The following is a 20929-nucleotide window of genomic DNA, read 5'->3' on the forward strand; positions in this document are numbered from 1 at the left end:
AAAGCAAACTAAAAATAAATAACATGTTCCCTTTCCTGACTCGACCTCATAAGTACTTTAACGCTGTTAACAGAGCAAAGGGATATTAATCTCAAGAATCAAAATGGGGAAAGTGGGGGCAATTTTGCTTAAATGGTCATTCTAAGCCCATTCAGATCTTCATAGAGTCAGAGTTATACAACATGTACATGGCTGGCCCAATTTGTCCATAATGATCAAGTTGGCAGTCTGTGTGCCCAGGGACTGGCTGCCGTTCCCAGATCAGCTCGCGTCCCAGGGACTGGCTGCAGTTCTCAGGTCGGCTCGCCTGCCCCCGACCCTGCGAAAACAAATTGGGAAAAAAACGTGGTTTTTCAGGTTACGGGCCGGATTCAGCCCGTGTGCCGTAGGTTGCCGAACCCTGTCCTAGATGTTTGGCCTCATTGTGGCCCTCCCCATGTTTTACAACCGATTCACCTGGTTAGTTTTACCTCCGGCTGCTTCATGTTGTCGGCGGCTGCACATCCAACCAAGAAAGAAGAGAAGAGAAGAGATGCGACGTCACTCACAGCCGCCAACTGACGCGCTTCCCCAGACTGCACAGGTCGTTGTGATATGGCGCAAAAAGACAAACTGTGCAGGGACTGAAGACAGCGTGAGAATTGGCTGAAATGCGTGACTCTCACGCTCAAAGCGTGAGAGTTGGCAGCCCTGCCACTGGGCTGTAAGCTGCCCAAGCGAATTAAAGTTCTATCGTACATTAAACTACAATTCCCGGAATGCATTGGAGCTGCCTGGCGGATGTACGTCAGAGCTTGGGCCTGAGTTTTGCATCCGCTGCCGCCAGTGCGCTGCTGGCGGAGTGAGGGAGTGAGGGACGTGTCCAGTGTGTGTATATAGTGTTGTGTGGCTGCAGGCGGCATCGACGCCGGACCAGGAACAAGACCCGGTAGAGCATCACCATTGCCTAATGTAAGAAGCAGCAAATAATTGCTCCGTCCTCCATCGTGCTAGCCCACCGCCAACAGGCACATTTAATTGGCCGTCTCTGGTGAGTTCTTGTTTTCAAATTTCCCTCTAGCTCTGCCTGGAGAGAGAGGCCCATTGCATCTCCAATTGCAGCTGCTCAGCACAAACTAGCTGGTTGTGGCTCCCACTCACTATTAAAACAGCCTGCCTGGGGGCTCTGATGTCGGTGTTGATTAATTATTCCATGTTTCAGATGCGAGGGAGTTTGTTCTTGTTACCTTGGCGTTGGATGTGGTTAGTTTTGTTAATGCATGGCTCGGGATCGCTGTAATCATTTACTTTTTTTGCGTAGAAAGCGCGGACGTTTCCTAGTAACACATCTCTTCAAAAAGGGTAGGTAGACAAAAATGCTGGAGAAACTCAGCGGGTGAGGTGAAGGAATCTATGGAGCGAAGGGATCGGTGATGTTTCGGGTCCAGACCTTTCTTCAGACGCTCTTCTCTTCAAAAAGGGTGTTACGTCTTTCTAATTATGTTAAAATTAGAATACAGTGTAAAGTGGAATAACTCGGCTGGCCTGGCAGCGTCTCTGGAAAGCATTGATCGGTGATGTCTCGGGTTGGGACCTTTCTTCAGACTGATCCCTTTGTGTCCTTTTTGTGGAATCAGTCTGAAGAAGGGTCCCATCACCTATCCATGTTCTCCAGAGGTGCTGTCTGTCCCGCTGAATTACTCCAGCACCTTTGCGTCTTTGTAAACTAGCATCGGCAGTTCCGCTTTCTAATTATGTATCTCGTTATAACTTTCTCTCAGGTCTTTTCCTTCTCAGCAGTTTCAAAAGATTTTGGACTTCTCGGGTTTTTTTTCCAGTTAACCGTGATGTTGCTGTCGTACAGCTTCAGTAACCGCGGCTCGATCCTGACCTCGGGTGTTGTTTGTGTGGAATCTACTCGCTCCGCGATTTCTCCCCGATTAATCCTTCGTCCCAGATGACGTGCTGGTAAATTAATTGGCTGGTGTAAATTGCCCCTGGTTTAGATTGAGAAGGAAGGGGATTGATGGGGCATTTGATACCATTAGGTTATAGGGAACTATCGGGTTTTAGGCTGAAAGGAATGTTCTGAGCCAGCATAAACTCGATAAACCAAATGGCCTATCCTCCACGTAAATATAAAACCTGGGGACAGTGGCTAAATTTGGAGATTTGTTTTGTGGTCTAATCAGACATCAGTCTGACATAGTTGCATTCAGAATATTGCAGACAGTACAAGCAATGTTAATAATAATAATAATATATCTTTTATTGTCATTGCACGTTAGTGCAACGAGATTTAGTGTGCAGCTCCACTGATGTACAAGAAAGGTAAATAAATACAATACATAAATAAGCAAGCTGAATTAATTGACGTGACCATCTGAGGGAGACTGTCCAAAGGGAGTGGGTGAGGGGGCACGCATTAGGGCCGGTTCAGAGCCGCTATAGCTCTTGGGATAAAACTGTTCCTGAGTCTAGAGGTTCGGGCGTAGAAGGCCTTGTAACGTCTGCCGGAGGGAAGTAGTTGAAACAGACCGTGGCAGGGGTGTGATGAGTCCTTATGGATGCTGAGGGCCTTCCTGAGGCACCGCGTGTGGTAGATGCCCTCCAAGGCTGGTAGCTCTGTCCCGATGATCCGCTGCGCTCTGTTGACGACACGCTGAAGAGCTCTCCTCTCCGCCTCCGTGCAGCTGAGATACCACACAGAGATGCCATACGTTAGTATGCTCTCTGTGGTGCAGCGGTAGAACGTTGTCAGCAGCTGTTGGGGCAGACTAGACTATCATCACAAATGTTAGGTACATAGCGTGCCCACTGCCTGAACAGCTTCATCTGAGGTGGTGGCACAGTGGTACACAGGTTGGAGGAATTAGTTTATAGGTCGGGACTAAATATTGAAGATTCTGAGATCAGTTGTAGCAAGAAATACCACCTATCGTCTTCATCTGCTGAAGAATCAGTGCTCCTCTATTGAACAACACTTGGAAGTGGCAACATTGCTCTACGTTGGTGTCCTTCACAGAGAGTGCATTGGTAATGCCACCACTGCCCAGATTGCTTAACTCTGAAGCAAATAGCTGCCAGACTGAGTCTCTGGCAGGTAATGAGAGAACCAATGTAAGGAATAAATCTCCTTGACATTGCCTCTGTATCAGACAAAAGCTTTGGTGGAAGTGGCCACTGCAATGGTTGTGTGGAGACAAGATCTTAGTTTGTACTCTCCAATATGTCCTGTCCACTACAACTGTATTTAAATGTGAGATATTTGGAGTCGATATTGTAGCGCAGAACTAAATATCCATGAGGCACCGTACTCAATTTTCATGTGCTGTTTCATTGGCCTGTATATCCTTCCTTCTCCAACTATTGTCAAGCCAGGGTTCAAACTTAGTTAAATAAGGACTGTAGAAGGGAATGTATAAAGCAGCAGCAAATATGACCAAAAATGTTGAGTAAAGCTACACTACAGCTTTAAACAGTGAAAATTGCATGCAACAGAGATAAGTAATCTCACTGGCAATAGATGATAGTTCTGCAGCCTGATTATATCTAGTCATGAATGGCGGTAGTCAATTAAAGAGCTAAGAGGAAGCTCTATGAATATTCTCATCATTAGGAACGTGTTTCCAGCTTCACGTTTCTGGGGGTCAACATCTCTTGGACCCACAATACCTCAACACTGGTCAAGAAGGCTCACCAGCGTCTCTTCTTCCTGAAGAGACATCTACCGCTGCACCATCGAGAGCATCCTTACCAACTGTATCACAGTATGGTGTGGCAACTGCTCTGTCTCCAACCGGAAAGCACTGCAGAGGGTGGTGAAAACTGCCCAACACATCAACGGTTCCTCACTCCCCTTCATTGAGTCTGTCCAGAGCAAGCGATGTCTGCGGAGGGCGCTCAGCGTCGTCAAGGACTGCTCTCACCCCAACCACAGACTGTTTACCCTCCTCCCATCCGGGAGGCGCTACAGGTCTCTCCGTTGCCCGGACCAGTAGGTTCAGGAACAGCTTCTTCCCTGCGGCTGGTACACTACTTAATTCTGCACCTTGGTGATTGCCAGTCACCCCCCCCCCCCCCGGACACTCCTTCCCCCAGAAAAAATGCACTATTGCTAATGTATGTACATATATATATTTTGCTGTTCCATTATTCTATGTTTGCTCTTCTGGGTGAGATGCTAACTGCATTTTGTTGTCTCTGTACTGTACACTGCACAATGACAATAAAGATTGAATCTGTTAAAAATCTGCAGTAACGGTGAGACTGAAGCATTCTAAATAACTCTGTTCATCTTGTAAGTCCTGGCACCCTCCCTCATCACAAAGGTTTGTCTTCACTTCAACTCGACAAATCAAGAAAAGACTGAAAGCAATGGATCGGATCAGATCTGAAGATAAATGCTGTGGTACCAGAAATAATCCCCACTTGAATATTGATGCCTTGGGTTCTGTGATGTATATGTAAATGCCAGTGCCCCTTTAATATAAAGGGCTGTGCCTCGTGATTGAGAGCAGGTGACCTTGGAGAAGTGTCCGTGGGTGGAGCAGAATAAATCATACAAGATGTCGGACGTGTTTTCCTTCTGCTTGTGCTAGTCACAACAGGGCCTTACGTGGTCTCAAACATTACATGGTGTCAGAAGTGGGATTCGAACCCACGCCTCCAGACACGAGTACAACATAGCGCTGCAAGAGAACGTGCAACCTAAGCAAAACCCGCCACGCACTATCCCCTATAAGATCAGGGATAAGGTCAAAGCCGAATTAGAGCGCATGGAAAGCTTGGGAGTCATAAAGCCCGTGAGTGAACCAACAGATTGGGTGAATTCAATGACTGTGGTTAGCAAACCTAATGGTGAAGTTTGCATATGCCTTGACCCACGTGACCTCAATGTGGCCATTCGTAGGGAGCATTTCCCAATGCCGACGTTCGAGAACATTGCAGCCCGCATGCCGAAGGCAGAATGGTTCTCAAAATTTGACGCTACAAGTGGGTACTGGCAGTTCCCACTGAGCGATGACAGCTCGCGTCTGACCACATTTAATACTCCCTTTGGGAGATACCGATACCTCGTGCTTCCATTTGGAATCTCATCCGCAAGTGAGATTTGGCAGCGGGCGATGCAGGAAGAGTTTGGCGATTTACAAGGGGTGGAGATAGTTGTCGACGACATTCTCGTTTGGGGTGTGAACGCAGCACATCATGACGCAAGGGTGAAAGCCCTACTCAAACGGGTGAAAGAATCCGGCCTAAAGCTCAATCCCCGAAAGTCGGTAATGCGCTCAAATGAGATTGAATATGTGGGACACGTCATCTCGCAAGCAGGCGTGTCACCAAGCCCATCTCGTGTCAGCAGCATGCTACAAATGCCATACCCGACAAACAAGGCTGAAGTGCAAACGTTCTTGGGGATGGTGACATACATGGCTAAGTTTATTCCGAACCTCTCAGAGATCACCGCCCCACTTAGACAGCTAACAGAAAAGGGAATAGCGTGGCATTTTGAGCAGAAGCAGCAGACAAGTGCGAACACTCTCCCACAAGGAGGAACCCCTCACCCAGAAGGAGCTAGTCTCCCAAACTCAAGCGAACTATCACAGGCCGCATCACGAGGGTCTGTGGTGGGGGAATCGGCTCAAAGCGGGCCAAGCCACACTCACACACAACAGAAATACGACACAGAACGAGTTGGAAAGACGACTTGCACGAGAAGTGGGCGATTGTCAAAACCCCGAACTCGACTTGTTATGTAAAATTGTTGGGCAATTATTTTATAGTTTTGTAGTATGACGAGCACTGTGTTATTTGTGGTACTTTATCCACATTAAATTAATTAAGGTTCAAGTTATTAATTTTGACCAACGTTGAAGGGGGGGGGATGTAAGGTAATTTAAGGGAAGGGGGAGAATTGTAATTAAAGTAAAGGGAGATGTGATGTATATGTAAATGCCAGTGCCCCTTTAATATAAAGGGCTGTGCCTCGTGATCGAGAGCAGGTGACCTTGGAGAAGTGTCCGTGGGTGGAGCAGAATAAATCATACTTACAAGATGTTTTCCTTCTGCTTGTGCTAGTCACAACAGGGCCTTACGTGGTCTCAAACATTACAGGTTCCAAAACAAGCTGTAACTCTAGCCAAGCAATTCCAGTGTGATTACAATACTGACATCTACCAGACAATGTGGAAAATTACCCAATGTGTCCTGTCTACAAAAGGCAGGGTAAATCCAATTTGGCTAATGCTGTTGGGGATTATTCAGGATCATGTGAAAGTAACAGGCATTAATTCAAAACCGTAAACGGCCTTCAGAATATCTGTTCTGATGTACACTGAAAGCTGTTACTTTGACGTTAAAAGGAATCGCATGTAGAGCAGGAGAGCAGCAGGAATTGCAATAAAAGCACAGCTTTGCAAACAGGCAGGCTGTTTACTCACATGACCTTGACTCGTTCTCATATGAATCATCAGAATGTAAAACAGGGTATGGTCATTGGCCTACATCAAATCGGGAATCTTCACCTTAGGGCAGCACAGCCCTAAGTGCCATGGTGCTGGTAGAGCTGCTGTCTAACAACGCAAGTGATTCCAGTTTTGATCCTGACCTCGGATGCTGTCTGTGTCGAGTTTGCACTTTCTCCCTGTGACCGTGTGGGTGCTCCGGTTTCCTCACATATCTCAAAGAAGTCTGGGTTGTTGGGTATTTAGCCCTTGTAAAAATTGCCCCTAAAGAGTAGGGTGAGGATGAGAAAATGAGATAACATAGAACTAATGCGAACAGGATGGTCCATAGGAACTCACTGGGCCGAAGGGCATGTTTCCATGCTTATTATTTGGCATCACTCCATTTGAAAATTTGCATAATTATTTTTAAATATCATTATGGTCAAAACTTTTTTTTAAACTTAAAAAAAAAAACAAAGTTATTTCACACCATTGTGGTGAAGGTGAAGAAAGCCTCCAGACCAGACTTCAAGAAATGGTAACAAGGCTTGAGCATGAACCGGCTTTTGCTAGCAGTGTATCTCCTGGAAAATAGGTTAAAAATGTAGTTTTAATGTGTTCAGTTCAGTTTATTGTCACGTGTACCTAGGTACAGTGAACAGCTTTTGTTCCATGCTAACCACTCAGCAGAAAGACAATGCATGACTACAATCGATCCATTTACACTGTGTAGATACATGATAAGATATATATATGATCTGAGGTGCTTATTTGTGCAATATAATGACATGCAATTTAATTATGACAATCCTGCATGACCGTAGGTAAATAAGTAATTTTAGGTTTTGGTTTGTGCTCCTGGAATGCTGTGATGCAAGGGAAGTTCTTCAGTTTAGTTTTATTCTCTTTTTTTTAATCCTAGATCTGTTAACTGATTAACAAACACTTGCCTTTGTGCCGCACCCTTTTAACAGCAAAATATTCTTGTGTATGAAAATATAGTTAAATATTTTAGAATTAATCAACAGAAGTGGTGGAAGGCTAAACTTTCAAAAAGTTGGTCAAAGGTTATTTTTAAAGTTCATCTTAAAGGAGGCATAGTAGTAAGGAAATTCCAGTGTTTCAAACCATTAGAGTAGAGTCATTGTTCAGATTTGAGGAAAGGCAGATATTTCATGGGGTGGAGGGGATTATGACTAAAACAGCAAGACCACAATGATATTTAAAAATAATTATGCAAATTTTCAAATTGAGTGAAGCCAAATAATAAGCATGATGTTAAAGGGTAAATAGGATTTCTCCTCCATGTGGCATGATAGCATTTCAGTGCACAAAGCCTTGTCTTTGGGTTGGGACCTTATCAGCAAGTTAACATTGGATGATCCATGAGGATAATCAGTATGTCAGTGGTACCTGTGCTCAGCTTACTGCAAACAATAACATAAATAGTTTATTGTTGTCGTGTGTATCTAGGTACAGTGAAAAGCTCTTTTTGAATGATAGCCTCATTTATTTGAATTACATTTTTATTGATTTTCTTTCCACATAAGAAAGTTTGACCTTTTAAAATCTTTTTGTCAGCGGAATAAAATTAATTTAAAGAGCTTTGAATTGTGAACTGTAATATTTCTACAGCAGCAGTTTTCCCTTTCAAATAAGGTAAGGGAATCGCTGCTATCCAGTGACTTCTGATGGTTGATATCAATGTCTGCTTATTGAAATTTGACACTGGCACACATTCTCTGCGCATATCGAAAGGATTGACTCACTTAGGAAGATGTGAATTTCATCTCCACAGCAACTAAAAAGTAAATGTAATGAAATGTAAGACAAGAGTGAATTGATCGTTGAACATTGCAGATCCTGCCTCTGGTTTGGATGAAATAAGCAACATGATGATGAACCAATGCAGAGCTGTGGTTTCAACTGAGCGGAAATGGATGATAACACTTTCTATTCCAACCAATGCTATAATGTAGTCAACTTTTGTTGTGTTTAAATCTATCTTTATGTGCATAATTTATGCTTGATGGTAAAGGTTGTACTTGAGTAATGTGTATAATTATGCACAACTAAATATTGACCTGTTTTCGTCCTATGCTTCAGTGACTCACGACACTAATTGTAAGACTCCTTGTTGCATTTTAGAAACAGAAATGAGTAGAAGAATGGGAGAGGTCATGACTGAAGATGTGCTTTAGCTATTGGATTTAAAGACACATTGGGTGATTAGAAATATATACGATGCAAAATTCTGCCATTCTTGCCCTACATAAAATTTAGCCTGTAAAAAATAGAAGCGTTAGTAAGAGGGGCATGAGAGGAGATAGCATAACATTGACTAAGATGTTGCATCTTCTCGAGCTGTCCTGGAGGACTGAAGAGTAGCTAATGTTGTTCTCTGTTTAAGAAGAGAAGTGGAGAGAATCTAGAGAATTATAGGCCAGAGAACCCCGTGTTAGTGGTAGGGAAGCTATCAGAGAGGATTCCTTAGGATGGAATTTACTGGAAAAGAATGGCTTTCTGAAGGGACAGTTGGTGTGGCTTTGTAGAAACATAGAAAATAGGTGCAAGAGTAGGTCATTCGGCCCTTTGAGCCAGCACTGCCATTCAATATGATCATGGCTGATTATCCAAAATCAGATTGCTATTCTGGCTTTTTGCTCATATCCCTTGATTCCCTTAGCCCTAATAGCTAAATCTAACTCAATTGAAAACATCCAGTGAATTGGCCTCCAATGCCTTCTGTGGCAGAGAATTCCACAGATTCACAACTCTCTGGGTAAAACATTTTTCCGCATCTCAGTCCTAAATGGCCTACCCCTTATTCTTAAACTGTGACCCCTGGTTCTGGACTCCCCCAACATCGGGAACATTTTTCCTTCATCTACCCTGTCCAATCCTCTAAGTATTTTATATGTTTCTATAAGATATCCTCTCATCCTTCTAAATTCCAGCGAATACAAGCCCAGTCGACCCATTCTTTCATCATACGTCAGTCCCGCCATCCTGGGAATTAACCTGGTGTACCTACGCTGCACCCCCTTAATACGTAGCAGGTTGTGTTTTACTAACTTGATTTGTGAGGAGGTGACGAAGGTGCATGCCGTGGGTAAGGTAGTAGATGTTGTCTTAGTGGATTTTAATAAGGCATTTGATAAAGTCTCCCATGGTGGGCTGATCCAGAACATTTTAATCAAATGTCTTGCTGAAATGCTCAGGATTAACAGCGACTTGGTCGTATGGATTCATAACTAGCTTACTAATATAAGATGTTCAGGAAGGAACTGCAGATGCTGGAAGATCGAAGGTACACAAAAATACTGGAGAAACTCAGCGGGTGCAGCAGCATCTATGGAGCGAAGGAAATAGGCGACGTTTCGGCCCGAAATGTTGCCTATTTCCTTTGCTCCATAGATGCTGCTGCACCCGCTGAGTTTCTCCAGCATTTTTGTGTACCTACTGATATAAGATATTGGGTTGTGGTTGAGGACGATATTCAGGCTGGAGGACTGTAACCAGTGGAGTTCAGGAAAGATCTATACTGGAGCCTTTGTTTATGATATATATAAATGAGTTGGACATAAATACATGTTTAGTAAGTTTGCAGATGACAGAGACTGCTAGGATCGTGGATAGTGAGGATGGCAGTCAAAGAATAGAGCAGGCTATAGATCAGATACATAAATGAGCAGAGACATGGTAGATAGAGTTTAATGCGAGCAAGTGTGAAGTGTTGGAACTTTGGGAGGTCGAATGTAAGGAGAAAACATGAAATTAACCCTTAACAGCATTGATGTACAGAGGGATGTTGCCGTTCAGCTCATCACGTTCATGCTGGTCAAAGAAACCCCACATCCAGTGGTACAGTCCTTCAGTTCAGGGCCAACCACATTGAAGTGACAGCCTAGAAGGTACACCTGAGGATTCTGAGGAAAGTCCGCTTGTCTCTAATAACTTGTACAAACATCTACAGATGCACCATAGAAAATATGCTGTTGGGTTGAATCACAGCCTAGTTTGGGAGCATGCCCAAGCCTGCAAGAAATTGCAGAGGGTTGTAGATGTAGCCCAGTCCATTGCATAAGCCAGATTCTCCACCACTGACTAAACATGTAAAATTAAAATTGTCAAAAAGTATCTCTATTATACAAAGCCAAGCAAGCTCTGGATTACAAATCACTCCGTATTCTTTATTGTTCATTAATTTTACCCTACTTAAATTATTGTGCAGAAGTCTGGGGTAATAACTATAAAAATTCGATACACTCATTAACCATGATGCAAAAAAGAGCAATTCGTATTATCCATAATGCTAAGTATCTGGGTCATACGAATCCATTATTTTTAGAGTCAAAATTATTAAAATTAGAAGATTTGGTTACATTCAAAACAGCTCAGATAATGTTTAGGGCCAAAAATAAACATTTACCTGGAAACATTCAAAAATTATTTAACGAGCGTGTGGGGGGTTACAATTTAAGAGGAATATTTAACTTTAAGAAACAAAAAGTCCGTACGACTAGAAAAACCTTTTGTATTTCGGTTTGTGGAGTAGGAGTGTGGAATAAATTGAACGGGGAATTGAAGCAATGCACAAACATGAATCATTTTAAAATGATATATAAAAAAATAATTCTCAAGGGGTACAGGGATGGAGGGGATGGTTGACAAGTGGGGGTTGATGTTTATCTTGCTTTACTATTGTTTACTTATGTTTGGGTACTTCAGATATGAAGTTTGTATGTACATAATAGTTGTATGTATATATATGTTTGTAGGTATTATGGGAAATTGCCTAGGGTAGTATTATTATTAGTAATGAATTGATTTTTAAATATGGTAGAAGTGTTGGGGAAAAGGGGTGAGATTTAATAAGTTATTCTCCTTCTCACTCCTTTTCGAGCTTGTACAGACACAGAGTTGGACATTGGAACTTTGATTTTGTTCTTCTCATTGCTTTGTAAATATTGATTGTAATGTCCAATTGTTTGATAATTTCGATTTTGTTAATATTAATGTCTTTAATGTCTTTACTTGTTCGGAATAAATAAATAAATAAATAAATAAATCTACATTTAACACTGTCTCGGGTAAACAGCCCACATGATCAAAGACTTGTCCCACCCCGGTCATTCCTTTCTCCTGCTCCTGTTGGGCAGAAGGTACACAACTTGAAAGCAAACACCACTGGACTTGGAAACAGCTTCTTCCCCTCTGTTATCAGGCATCTGAATGGTTCTTCCATAAGGTATGGTACTGTCTGATTCACCTCTACCCCATTGTGGACATTGGACTTTGCCTATGGAACTGATGCGTTACAACGCTGAGAATATATTCTGCATCCTGCACCGTTCCCTTTGCTCTACCTATTGTATTTGAGTTTGACGATTGTATTTATGTCAAGTGGATAGCATGCAAAACAAAGCGTTTGTACCTTGTACACATGACAATAATAAACGTAAACCTTTAATAACTCTACATTCAAAGTAGAGAATTCCAAAGATTCTCGCTCCCCTGAGAGGAGTAAATCCCACCTTCTATCAGCTTTAAATGTTAATAACGTATTTTAAAACCATGTTCTCTCATTCTAGGTTAGCCCTCTTGGCATGAACTTTATCAGGCTGTCTCAGAACCTATCAATTCTACCATGAGGTTCAACTGTTATTGGTAAAGATATTATTTTCTCTTTTTTCGCTTTCAATTAATTTAATCGGCTGAAGTGTGTTTGCTTCAATGTATGAAGTGTTATGGACTACTGATCAGGGAGAATGGTGTAGCTGCACTTGGAGAGGACATTCTGGAGCACTCGTCCAGTGAAGCAATGTGGGTAGAGCTGAAAAATAAGAAAGGCGCAATTACTGCAATGAGTTTAAAGTATATGTCTCCCAATATCCCCTGGGGGATAGAGTAAAAGATATATAGGCATGAAAGCAACAGGTTGTTGTATTAGGTGACTTTAATTTCCCCATTATTGACCAAGATGTTTGGATTTCTTGAGTAGTCCACTCAATGTTTGAGTTTCATTGGGGAGTATTTTGGAACAGTGTATGTTTTTGGTTAGTTATGCCTAAGGATGTGTGGACCTTGGGGAAAGAGCTAAATTGGGAGAAGGCTAATTATGACAGTATTTTTTTCAGGAACTGAGGAGAATAGTTTATAAGCAGCTGGTATTAGGCAACTCCACATCTGATATAGAAACAAGAAACTGCAGATCCTGGTTTACAAACTACTCCTCAGACTAAATCGATCTGAAGAAGGGTCCCAACCCAAAATGTTTCCTGGCCATGTTCTCCAGAGATGCAGCCTGACCAGCTGAGTTACTCCAGCAATTTATGTATTTTTTCCCACGTTTGATGTGAGAGTTAGTTAAAGACCAAGTGGTTAGAAATCTGCACCAACATCTTCCCGTGTAGAAGAAAGACCAGGATGGCAAGGTTTGAGAACCCAGGATGATGAAAGATGCAAATTTAGGCAAAAGAGAAAAAGGAACATATGAAAAGATTCAATATTAATTCATGGAGTTCAATCCATGAACAAGTGTGAGGTGCTGTACTTTAGGAGGTCGAATGCAAGGGGAAATATATATAAATAATGGCATGTCCCTTTGATGTACAGAGAGATTTTTGGGTTCAAGTCTATCACTCCCTGAATGTGGCAACACAAGTAGATAATGGTAATGAGGCGTATGGTATCCTTGCCATCACTGGCCAGGGCATTGAGTAGAAGAGTCAAGGAAGTCATGATGCATTTTTATGGGACTTTGGTGAGGAGCATTTGGAGTATTATGTGCAGTTCTGGTTGTCCCATGCTATGAAGGCCTTTGAAAGGTTGCAGAGGATGTTTATTAGAATGATGCCTTGATAAGGTGATATTATCCACAGGGTGAGATTAGACAGACTTGAAATGTTTTCTCTGGCATGCGGGGAGACCAGTTAGAAACGTATAAAAAATTGAGAGGTTTCGTTAGACAATCAGAACTTTTTTTCCCCCAGGATTGAAATATCAAATACTAGAGGGTATAACTTTAAGGCGAGAGGGGCACAGTGCAGGGCTTTGTCTTTTTTAAACAGAGGGTAGTGCGTGCCTGGAGCACACTGCGGGAGGTGGTGGTGGTGGGGGCAGACATAATTGTGACTAATAAAATACTTTTGGTTAGCATATGAACATACAGGGAATGGAGGGAAATGCATCATGTGCAGGCAGAGAAGCCTTTGCATCGGGTTCGGCATGGATATTGTGGGCCGAGAAACCTGTTCCTGTGCTGTATTCTTCTATGTTCTATGAAGCTGCAATTAGATGATTTAGATCTGATACTTATTGACAATCACTAAACTAAAAATTGCATGTTTTGGACCTATCTAAAAGCTATATGTGTGATATATGAGGTCAATAAATTTAACTTAACAGTGCTATTTTGTAAACCATGCACAATTACTTTTGTAACAATTAAAAGTTTAAGCAGTGATTGGAAACCTATATTGTTTGTTGGATCAATAATTGAATACACTTAAAGTAAATTTTAAATCTGAGGGTTCAATTGCTGAAGTAATATGTAAATATAAGAATCGTTTTTTTATAAGCAGTGAATCTTATTGGATTCTGGAATATTAAGTTAATAAGCATGAACTAAAGGTCTAAGCACTGAGTGAAATATGTTAGCAGACCCATTAACCAAAAGATGATCTGTTATGTCACTATTTTACTAACTGCTTCTGAAGTAAAAGAAAAAAGTAAAATGGGAATAGAATTTAATCTTTTAAATTGCTGAAAATGTATTTGTACTTGCAAGTCTGGTATTAGGCAAGCTAAGATGTTATGTCTTTTTTCCTTTTATCATCTAGAGTTCCAACACATTGCTCTGTGGCTTCACGTGGTCATTCAACGATAAACTATTCGTGGATCAGCTACATAGTTCTGAAGTCTCAGGAGCACCCAATGACAACCTTATGCCTCATAACTACAATCGTCAGCTGCAACACCGGGCAGGTAGAGGAGAAAACACACGGATTGATGCAATGTACCAAGTTGTGCCAGGAAATCTGCCTGCAGCTAGGGAAAAACAGTCCAAAGAAGCTAAACCATTAATATGCTCAGTTTTGCTGGGTGTGTTACTGATAATTGCAGCTGTAGTTGCATGGTGCTATTATTCAGCATCGCTGAAGAAAGTAAATTGTTTTAAGATCGATGATTTGGAGCTCTACGAGGATGGATTTATCATCAAGAAGACTGACGGTCCAGATTTATTTGAAATGGGCTTCAAGTCTGCCCCTATTAACCTTGAGTCGTGTTTTAAAGATGAGACTGGAGTTTGGATAAATTGCACAAATGCTGATAAAGAAGTGGATTTTTTTATTGAGACCTTGAAGCCCAAAGATTCCATAACTTGCTTCAACATCAAATGGAGAACTGTGGTACTGGACTCTGCTGTTGAACACTGCATGTATTGGGCAGATGGTTATTGGTATGGAGGAGCCGAGACTAGTTCACAGCACTGGCCTATCAAACTCTCAGGTGTAGTAGATCCAAAGCCATATGTTACAGGTGATGTACATTCATTACGTGAAGGCTTTGGTGGAATTATGGAAAGATATTGGATCTCAAATAAGTCTGTAGCCATTCGAGTTAATGATTCAGTCCCTCTACACATTGGTTGGAACAGCTCAAATAGAGAAGCATTTTGTTTGCACGCTAGATACAAAGATTCTCCATTTAAATTACCAACAGGACAACAACCATTTGTGCATCTAAGTTATCAAGTCTGTGCTGGTTCTGATATGAAAAGTATCCACCGATATATGGCCAAAAAACATTTCAAAAAGCCTGAAGTTACACCTTCAGAAAGTATGTTCATGTACCCTCTATGGTCAACATGGGCGTTGTATAAAACAAAGGTTAACCAGGATAAAGTGTTGCACTATGCAGAAAAAATTAAGAAATATCAATTCAATTGCAGTCATATTGAAATAGATGACCGGTACTCCAGTAGCTACGGTGAATTTGACTTTGATCCAGTGAAGTTTCCAAATGCTTTGGAAATGCTGCAGAAGCTGAGCAAAGATGGATTTCAGGTGACCTTGTGGGTCCATCCTTTTGTTAACTACAATTCACCAAGTTTTGTTAAAGGAATTGAAAGTTCATATTTTGTGATGGACACCAGTGGGAGACTTCCTGGTCTTGTGGAATGGTGGAATGGGATTGCAGCTGTCTTAGACTTCACCAACCCAGAAACTAAAGATTGGTTTCAGAAAAAATTGGAGCACTTGAGATCAAAGTATGGGATTGTTTCTTTTAAATTTGATGCAGGAGAGACCACTTACCTTCCTGTAGAATTTAGCACTCAGAAGCCTTTATCTGATCCCAGCATATATAGTAAACTATATGCTGAAGTTGCATCTTCACACTGCAAACTGGGTGAAGTGAGGGTAGGATATAGAACCCAGATGCTTCCTTGTTTTGTTCGTATGATTGACCGTGATTCTGTTTGGGGTTATGAGCTTGGTTTGAAGTCTGTGATTCCTACGGCCCTCACCATGAGCATCTTGGGATACCCCTTCATATTGCCGGATATGATTGGAGGAAATGTTTATCCAAATAAAACGGATGGATTTGATGAGATTCCAGACCGAGAGCTTTATATACGCTGGCTTGAATTGTCAGCTTTTCTTCCAGCCATGCAGTTTTCAATCCCTCCTTGGCAATATGATGCTGAGGTTTTGAAGATTGCATCTAAATTTACGCAGCTCCGAGAAAGAGTAGTTGGGCCTCTTATATTCCGACTAGCAGAGGAAGCCACTAAAACAGGTAATCCAATCATCAGGCCTCTATGGTGGGTATCTCCTGAAAATAAAGACGCACATAAGGTAGATACACAGTTTCTGATTGGAGATGATTTTATGGTAGCCCCCATTCTAGAAAAGGGTAAACAAGCAAGAGATATCTTCCTTCCAAAAGGTAAATGGCAGAGTTTCAATGGGGACATTTTCGATAATACGCTGGTTATCTTAGTAGACTATGCAGTTAGTCTTGATGAAGTGGCCTATTTTACCAGAATGATTTGATTTAATTTTACTTAAAATTTGGACTAATTCAAATAGTTTTTCTAGAAAATGCATTTTAGATCCACTGTTTGCATCTGTGTTCCGACCTATGTAATTTCAGGATTATTCACAAGCTGACATTAATATGTTGCTTGGTCTCTCTTAACTGTGAAGTTCTGTAAAATAATACTTGTACTATGAGTTTTTAATGTTTTTTTTCCTAAACTGAACCAATTACTATTTTTGAGCAAAACATTTTGCAAAGAAAATAGCTTAATTGTTCATTTTAACAATAAAACAGACATTCATATTCTGTTAAGAATTGTATAGCTGCTATGCGGTAATGGGAATAAAAATAAATTCGATATACCATTTGATAAATGCAAATAATCCCAAATCTTAACACTTTTAAAAAACAAATTTAAGCAAAGGACCAATAATCATAGAAACATAGAAAATACATGCGGGAGGAGGCCATTTGGCCCTTCGAGCCTGCACAGCCATTCATTGTGATCATGGCTGATCACCCACAATCAGTAACCCGTGCTTGCCTTTTCCCCATATCCCTTGATTCCGCTAGCCCCTAGAATTCTCTTTTAAATTCATCCAGTAAATTGGACTCTACTGCCTTCTGTGGCAGAGAATTCCACAAATTCACAACTTTCTGGGTGAAAACGTTTTTTCTCATCTCAGTTCCCATTTATTCTTAGACTAGCCACTGGTTCTGGACTCTCCCATCATTGGGAACATTTTTCCTGCATCTAGCTTGTCCAGTTCTTTTATAATTTTATATGTTTCTACAAGATTCCCACTCATCCTTCTGAATTCTAGTGAACACAAGCCCACTCTTTCCAATCTTTCCTCATATGACAGTCCCACCATCCTGGGGATTAACCTCGTGAACCTACGCTGCACTGCCTCAATAGGAAGGATGTCCTTCCTCGAATTAGGAGACCAAAACAGCACACAATAGTTCAGATGTGGTCTCACCAGGGCACTGTACAACTGCAGAAGGACCTCTTTACTTCTATACTCAAATCCTCTCGTTATGAAGCCCAACATGCCATTAGCTTTCTTTAAGCCTGTACCTGCATGTTTACTTTCAGTGACTGGTGTACAAGGACACCCAGGTCTCGTTGCACTTCCCTTTTTCTTAATCTGGCGCCATTGAGATAATAATCTGCCTCCTTGTTCTTGCCGCCAAAGTCTATAACCTCACATTTACCTACATTATACTGCATCTGCTATGCATCTGCCTACTCACTCAACCTGTCCAAGTCACCCTGCAACCTCTTAGCTTCCTCTTTGCAGTTCACACTGTCACCCAGCATTGTGTCATCTGCAAATTTCCTAGTGTTACTTTTAATTCCATCATCTAAATTATTAATATATATTGTAAATAGTTGCGGCCCCAGCACCGAATCTTGCGGCACCCCGTTAATGGGGAATTGTGTGGCAAATGTAGTTTCGTGTATTTATATTTACAGCAACACTTTTGATTGGTAAATCTTTCTGCTTTCGAAGACATTAGTTAAATTAACTTTCAAAAGATGTATTATACAGGTGGGGAAGAGTAAATTGACATGAAATTCTGGGTTGTAAATTTGGAAATTGGATATAGAAACAAGTGAATTTAAGCAAATGTTGCTGAGGTGAAAGTACTGTAAAATTGTTGGATACTGATTTTAAACTTCATGGGAATGATAGGGGTGAAGCTTTAAGAAAAGCATTTAAAAAAAAAATCTTTATTCACTTAAGAAGAACTTGATTGAGTAATCTATTCTGTGTTAAATCATGGAAAGTAGGTTGAGTGGTCTCCATGGATTTTCAGGATTTTCTGACAGGAAATTCAGCTGCTCATTCCTGCTCTGCGATTCAGTAAGATCTTTTACCTCAGCAGCCCTTTTCTCTATTCATCCCATATGCCATGATTCCTATAATATCTCAACATTTGTTATCCTCTCTCTTGGAAAATACTCACCAACTGAGTCTGAACAGCCCTCTTGGATAGAAAATGGCACAGCTTCATTTCCTACATCGTGAAGAAATTTCCTTCTCATCTTTATCTTGTCCCAAATGGCTGACAGCTGCTTTTCAAACTGTGATTCCAGTAAAAGTTCAACTACCAAATGATGTCGGCAATATTCCAGTTTTCCAGTTTGATTGTGGAGTTTGAGACTTTTTTATTGATCTCTGCACTCTACCAGATTATCAGCTTTTATCAAAATAGCTCAGGTAAAACTTACATTCATATAGTGCCTTTAATTAAAAAGATATCCTGGGACATTTCTCCAGTACACCCCCAAACCCATTAGACTCCAAAATCATGCAAGATTTGGGGACTCCCAACCAAACAGATCAATCAAAGAAGATGATTTTAAAAAGGTTGAATTAATTGTTTAGAATTCATCTTCATCTGGGGTGTTAAATTAACCATGAATGGAAATTAAATGTTATTTGTTCTTTTTGTTTTGATTTTGAACAAAGCAATAACATTTTAGTAAATTATGTTCAATTGGAATTAATACAGTTAAATATTGGGAATAGGATTTTATGTTACACATGAAAGGTATCATTAATGTTTTGACCCCTGTCAACTCTGGAGTCAACCTGAGGAATAATCCTGTTACATAATCTTATACCTAAATTTCAAGCAGTTAAGTTGTCAAAATCTGTGTGAAACCCAGTGTTACTGTAAACAATAGATCAGTTTGTACATGTATAAAATTCTTGTATGATACTTTTTTAGAAAAATACAGAAACTATTATGAAATTAATTATGGGATTGTTCTAGTGTTTTCCTAACTATTACACACATTATGAAAGTTGTGGGGTCAAATTGCAGTATGTTGTTAATAATTATCCCATGACACTTTGTTAGAGTTCCAGTACATTTTATTCTTGCATATTTGATCAAGATTTTGAAATTCTGTTATAGGGGTAGTATTTGATTCCAAAGGTTTGTCTTTTGAGATGTGTAAATATTTTGGTTTTGTTTATTGGGCGGCATGATGGCGTAGCGGTAAATCTACTGCCTTACAGCGCCAGAGTCCCGGGTTCGATCCTGACTACGGGTGCTTGTCTGTACAGATTTGGTACTTTCTCCCCGTGACCTGCGTGGGTTTTCTCTAAGATCTTCAGTTTCCTCCCACTTTCCAAAGACGTACAGGTTTGTAGGTTAATTGGCTTGGTGTATTGTAAAATTGTCGTAAGTGTGTGTATGGTAGTGTTAATGTGCGTTGGTCGGTGCGGATGCAGGCTGAAGGGCTGGTTTCCGCAATATATCTCTTATATTTTAAACAAAAACTCCTTAGTCGCTGCCTCTGTATGTGTTTCCCATGTTGGGTCTTCTCCAAGTTCGCGATGGATGACCAATTTTTTATCTGATGACTGAAGAAGGTTCTCGACCCGAAACATCAACTATTCCTTTTCTGCAGATATGCTGTCTGTCCTGCTGAGTTACTGCAGCTTTTTGTGTCTCTTTGGTTTAGACCAGCATCTGTCAGCACTTGTCAGCATGTAGTCACTTATGGAATCCTAGACCATCATCGCTGAAAACATCAACAGGCTCGGTGCCTCACAATGCTATGTACGACAGTGATCGCAACTTGTAGCTGAATCCTAAAACTCCTCAGTTTCGCCAACTCCTTGCAGGTTCCTCAGGATTACAGCATTGTCGCTGTTGTTAGTTCCATTGATCAGAGCACTGATATCCTTGGTATGGCCATGTGGAAGTACATCCAGGGTTGATCTAGTACTTGATTTTTTTTGTGTGTGTCGGGGTTTCAGTTTGGTTGCTTTGAAACTGGTAAAACATTTATTAACCTTTCCTAACCATTTGCACATAGTAATTATGGCCTAGGTTTCATGCATGCTACTACGTGCTTTCCCATATCCTGTGGGGAAATATGGTTGGATAGGACTTTGCTTAATTGACTATTTGGTAATCTGATATTTGATGATCTTTGGGATCTGGTTTTACTTGTCTCAACTAAAATCCAGTAAAGACAAGTGCAGAACAGATCATGTTAAATGTACCCCATTTGAAGTTGCACATCCATGCCTAATAATGTTGACCAGTGTTGGGGAGAGTGCGTCATCTACCTTGATCATCTTGATTCACCTTGATTCTATCACAATTGTTGTAATTGTTGTAATTGTGTAAAAGTCATCAATTGAACCTCTGATATCCCTCTTCTTAGTGAATGCTTTTGAGAACTTTATGATCACCTGAACTGAATGCACTGGCCCTATCAACAAAAACTCTTGCTGGCTTCATGAACCTGAGTTTGACCCCTGCCTCATTATCTTGTGTTACCCCCGAGTGGCTGCAATGAAGTCTTTCTGTTTAGAAGTTGAGGTTCAATGTTTCACTTAGTCTCTTTACAATGATATTGGCTCACAGAATGAGCCCATTGGAAATTATAATAAATATCCTTCAAAAGTTGATAAAAACCACTTTGG

The 20929-nt window shown here is 41.0% G+C and overlaps 1 protein-coding gene and 1 long non-coding RNA gene across 3 annotated transcripts; both read left to right on the forward strand.

Moving 5' to 3' along the window:
- The first annotated feature begins 939 nt into the window (after positions 1–939).
- On the forward strand, positions 940–16910 carry myorg (myogenesis regulating glycosidase (putative)). 2 transcript variants are annotated; one of them, XM_033031888.1, is made up of 3 exons: positions 940–1030; positions 12020–12095; positions 14270–16910. In XM_033031888.1, the coding sequence occupies exon 3, from the start codon at positions 14375–14377 to the stop codon at positions 16484–16486; it is 2112 nt and encodes a 703-aa protein (XP_032887779.1). In that variant the 5' UTR covers positions 940–1030; positions 12020–12095; positions 14270–14374; the 3' UTR covers positions 16487–16910. The 2 variants fall into 2 exon arrangements, with proteins under 2 accessions (XP_032887779.1, XP_032887786.1); XM_033031895.1 differs by lacking the exon at positions 12020–12095 and having other exon boundaries at positions 946–1030.
- Positions 16911–17767: 857 nt separating this feature from the next.
- Positions 17768–20606, forward strand: LOC116979956. Its single transcript, XR_004413813.1, has 2 exons — positions 17768–18343; positions 18477–20606. It is a non-coding gene; the product is annotated as an uncharacterized LOC116979956 (long non-coding RNA).
- Positions 20607–20929: the final 323 nt, after the last annotated feature.

Source organism: Amblyraja radiata, chromosome 1, assembly GCF_010909765.2.
Source record: "Amblyraja radiata isolate CabotCenter1 chromosome 1, sAmbRad1.1.pri, whole genome shotgun sequence".
NCBI lineage: Eukaryota > Metazoa > Chordata > Chondrichthyes > Rajiformes > Rajidae > Amblyraja > Amblyraja radiata.

Bases quoted from the DNA above. Each gene is read 5' to 3' on its own strand.
- myorg (XM_033031888.1), top strand. From the start codon at position 14,375: ATGCCTCATAACTACAATCGTCAGCTGCAACACCGGGCAGGTAGAGGA.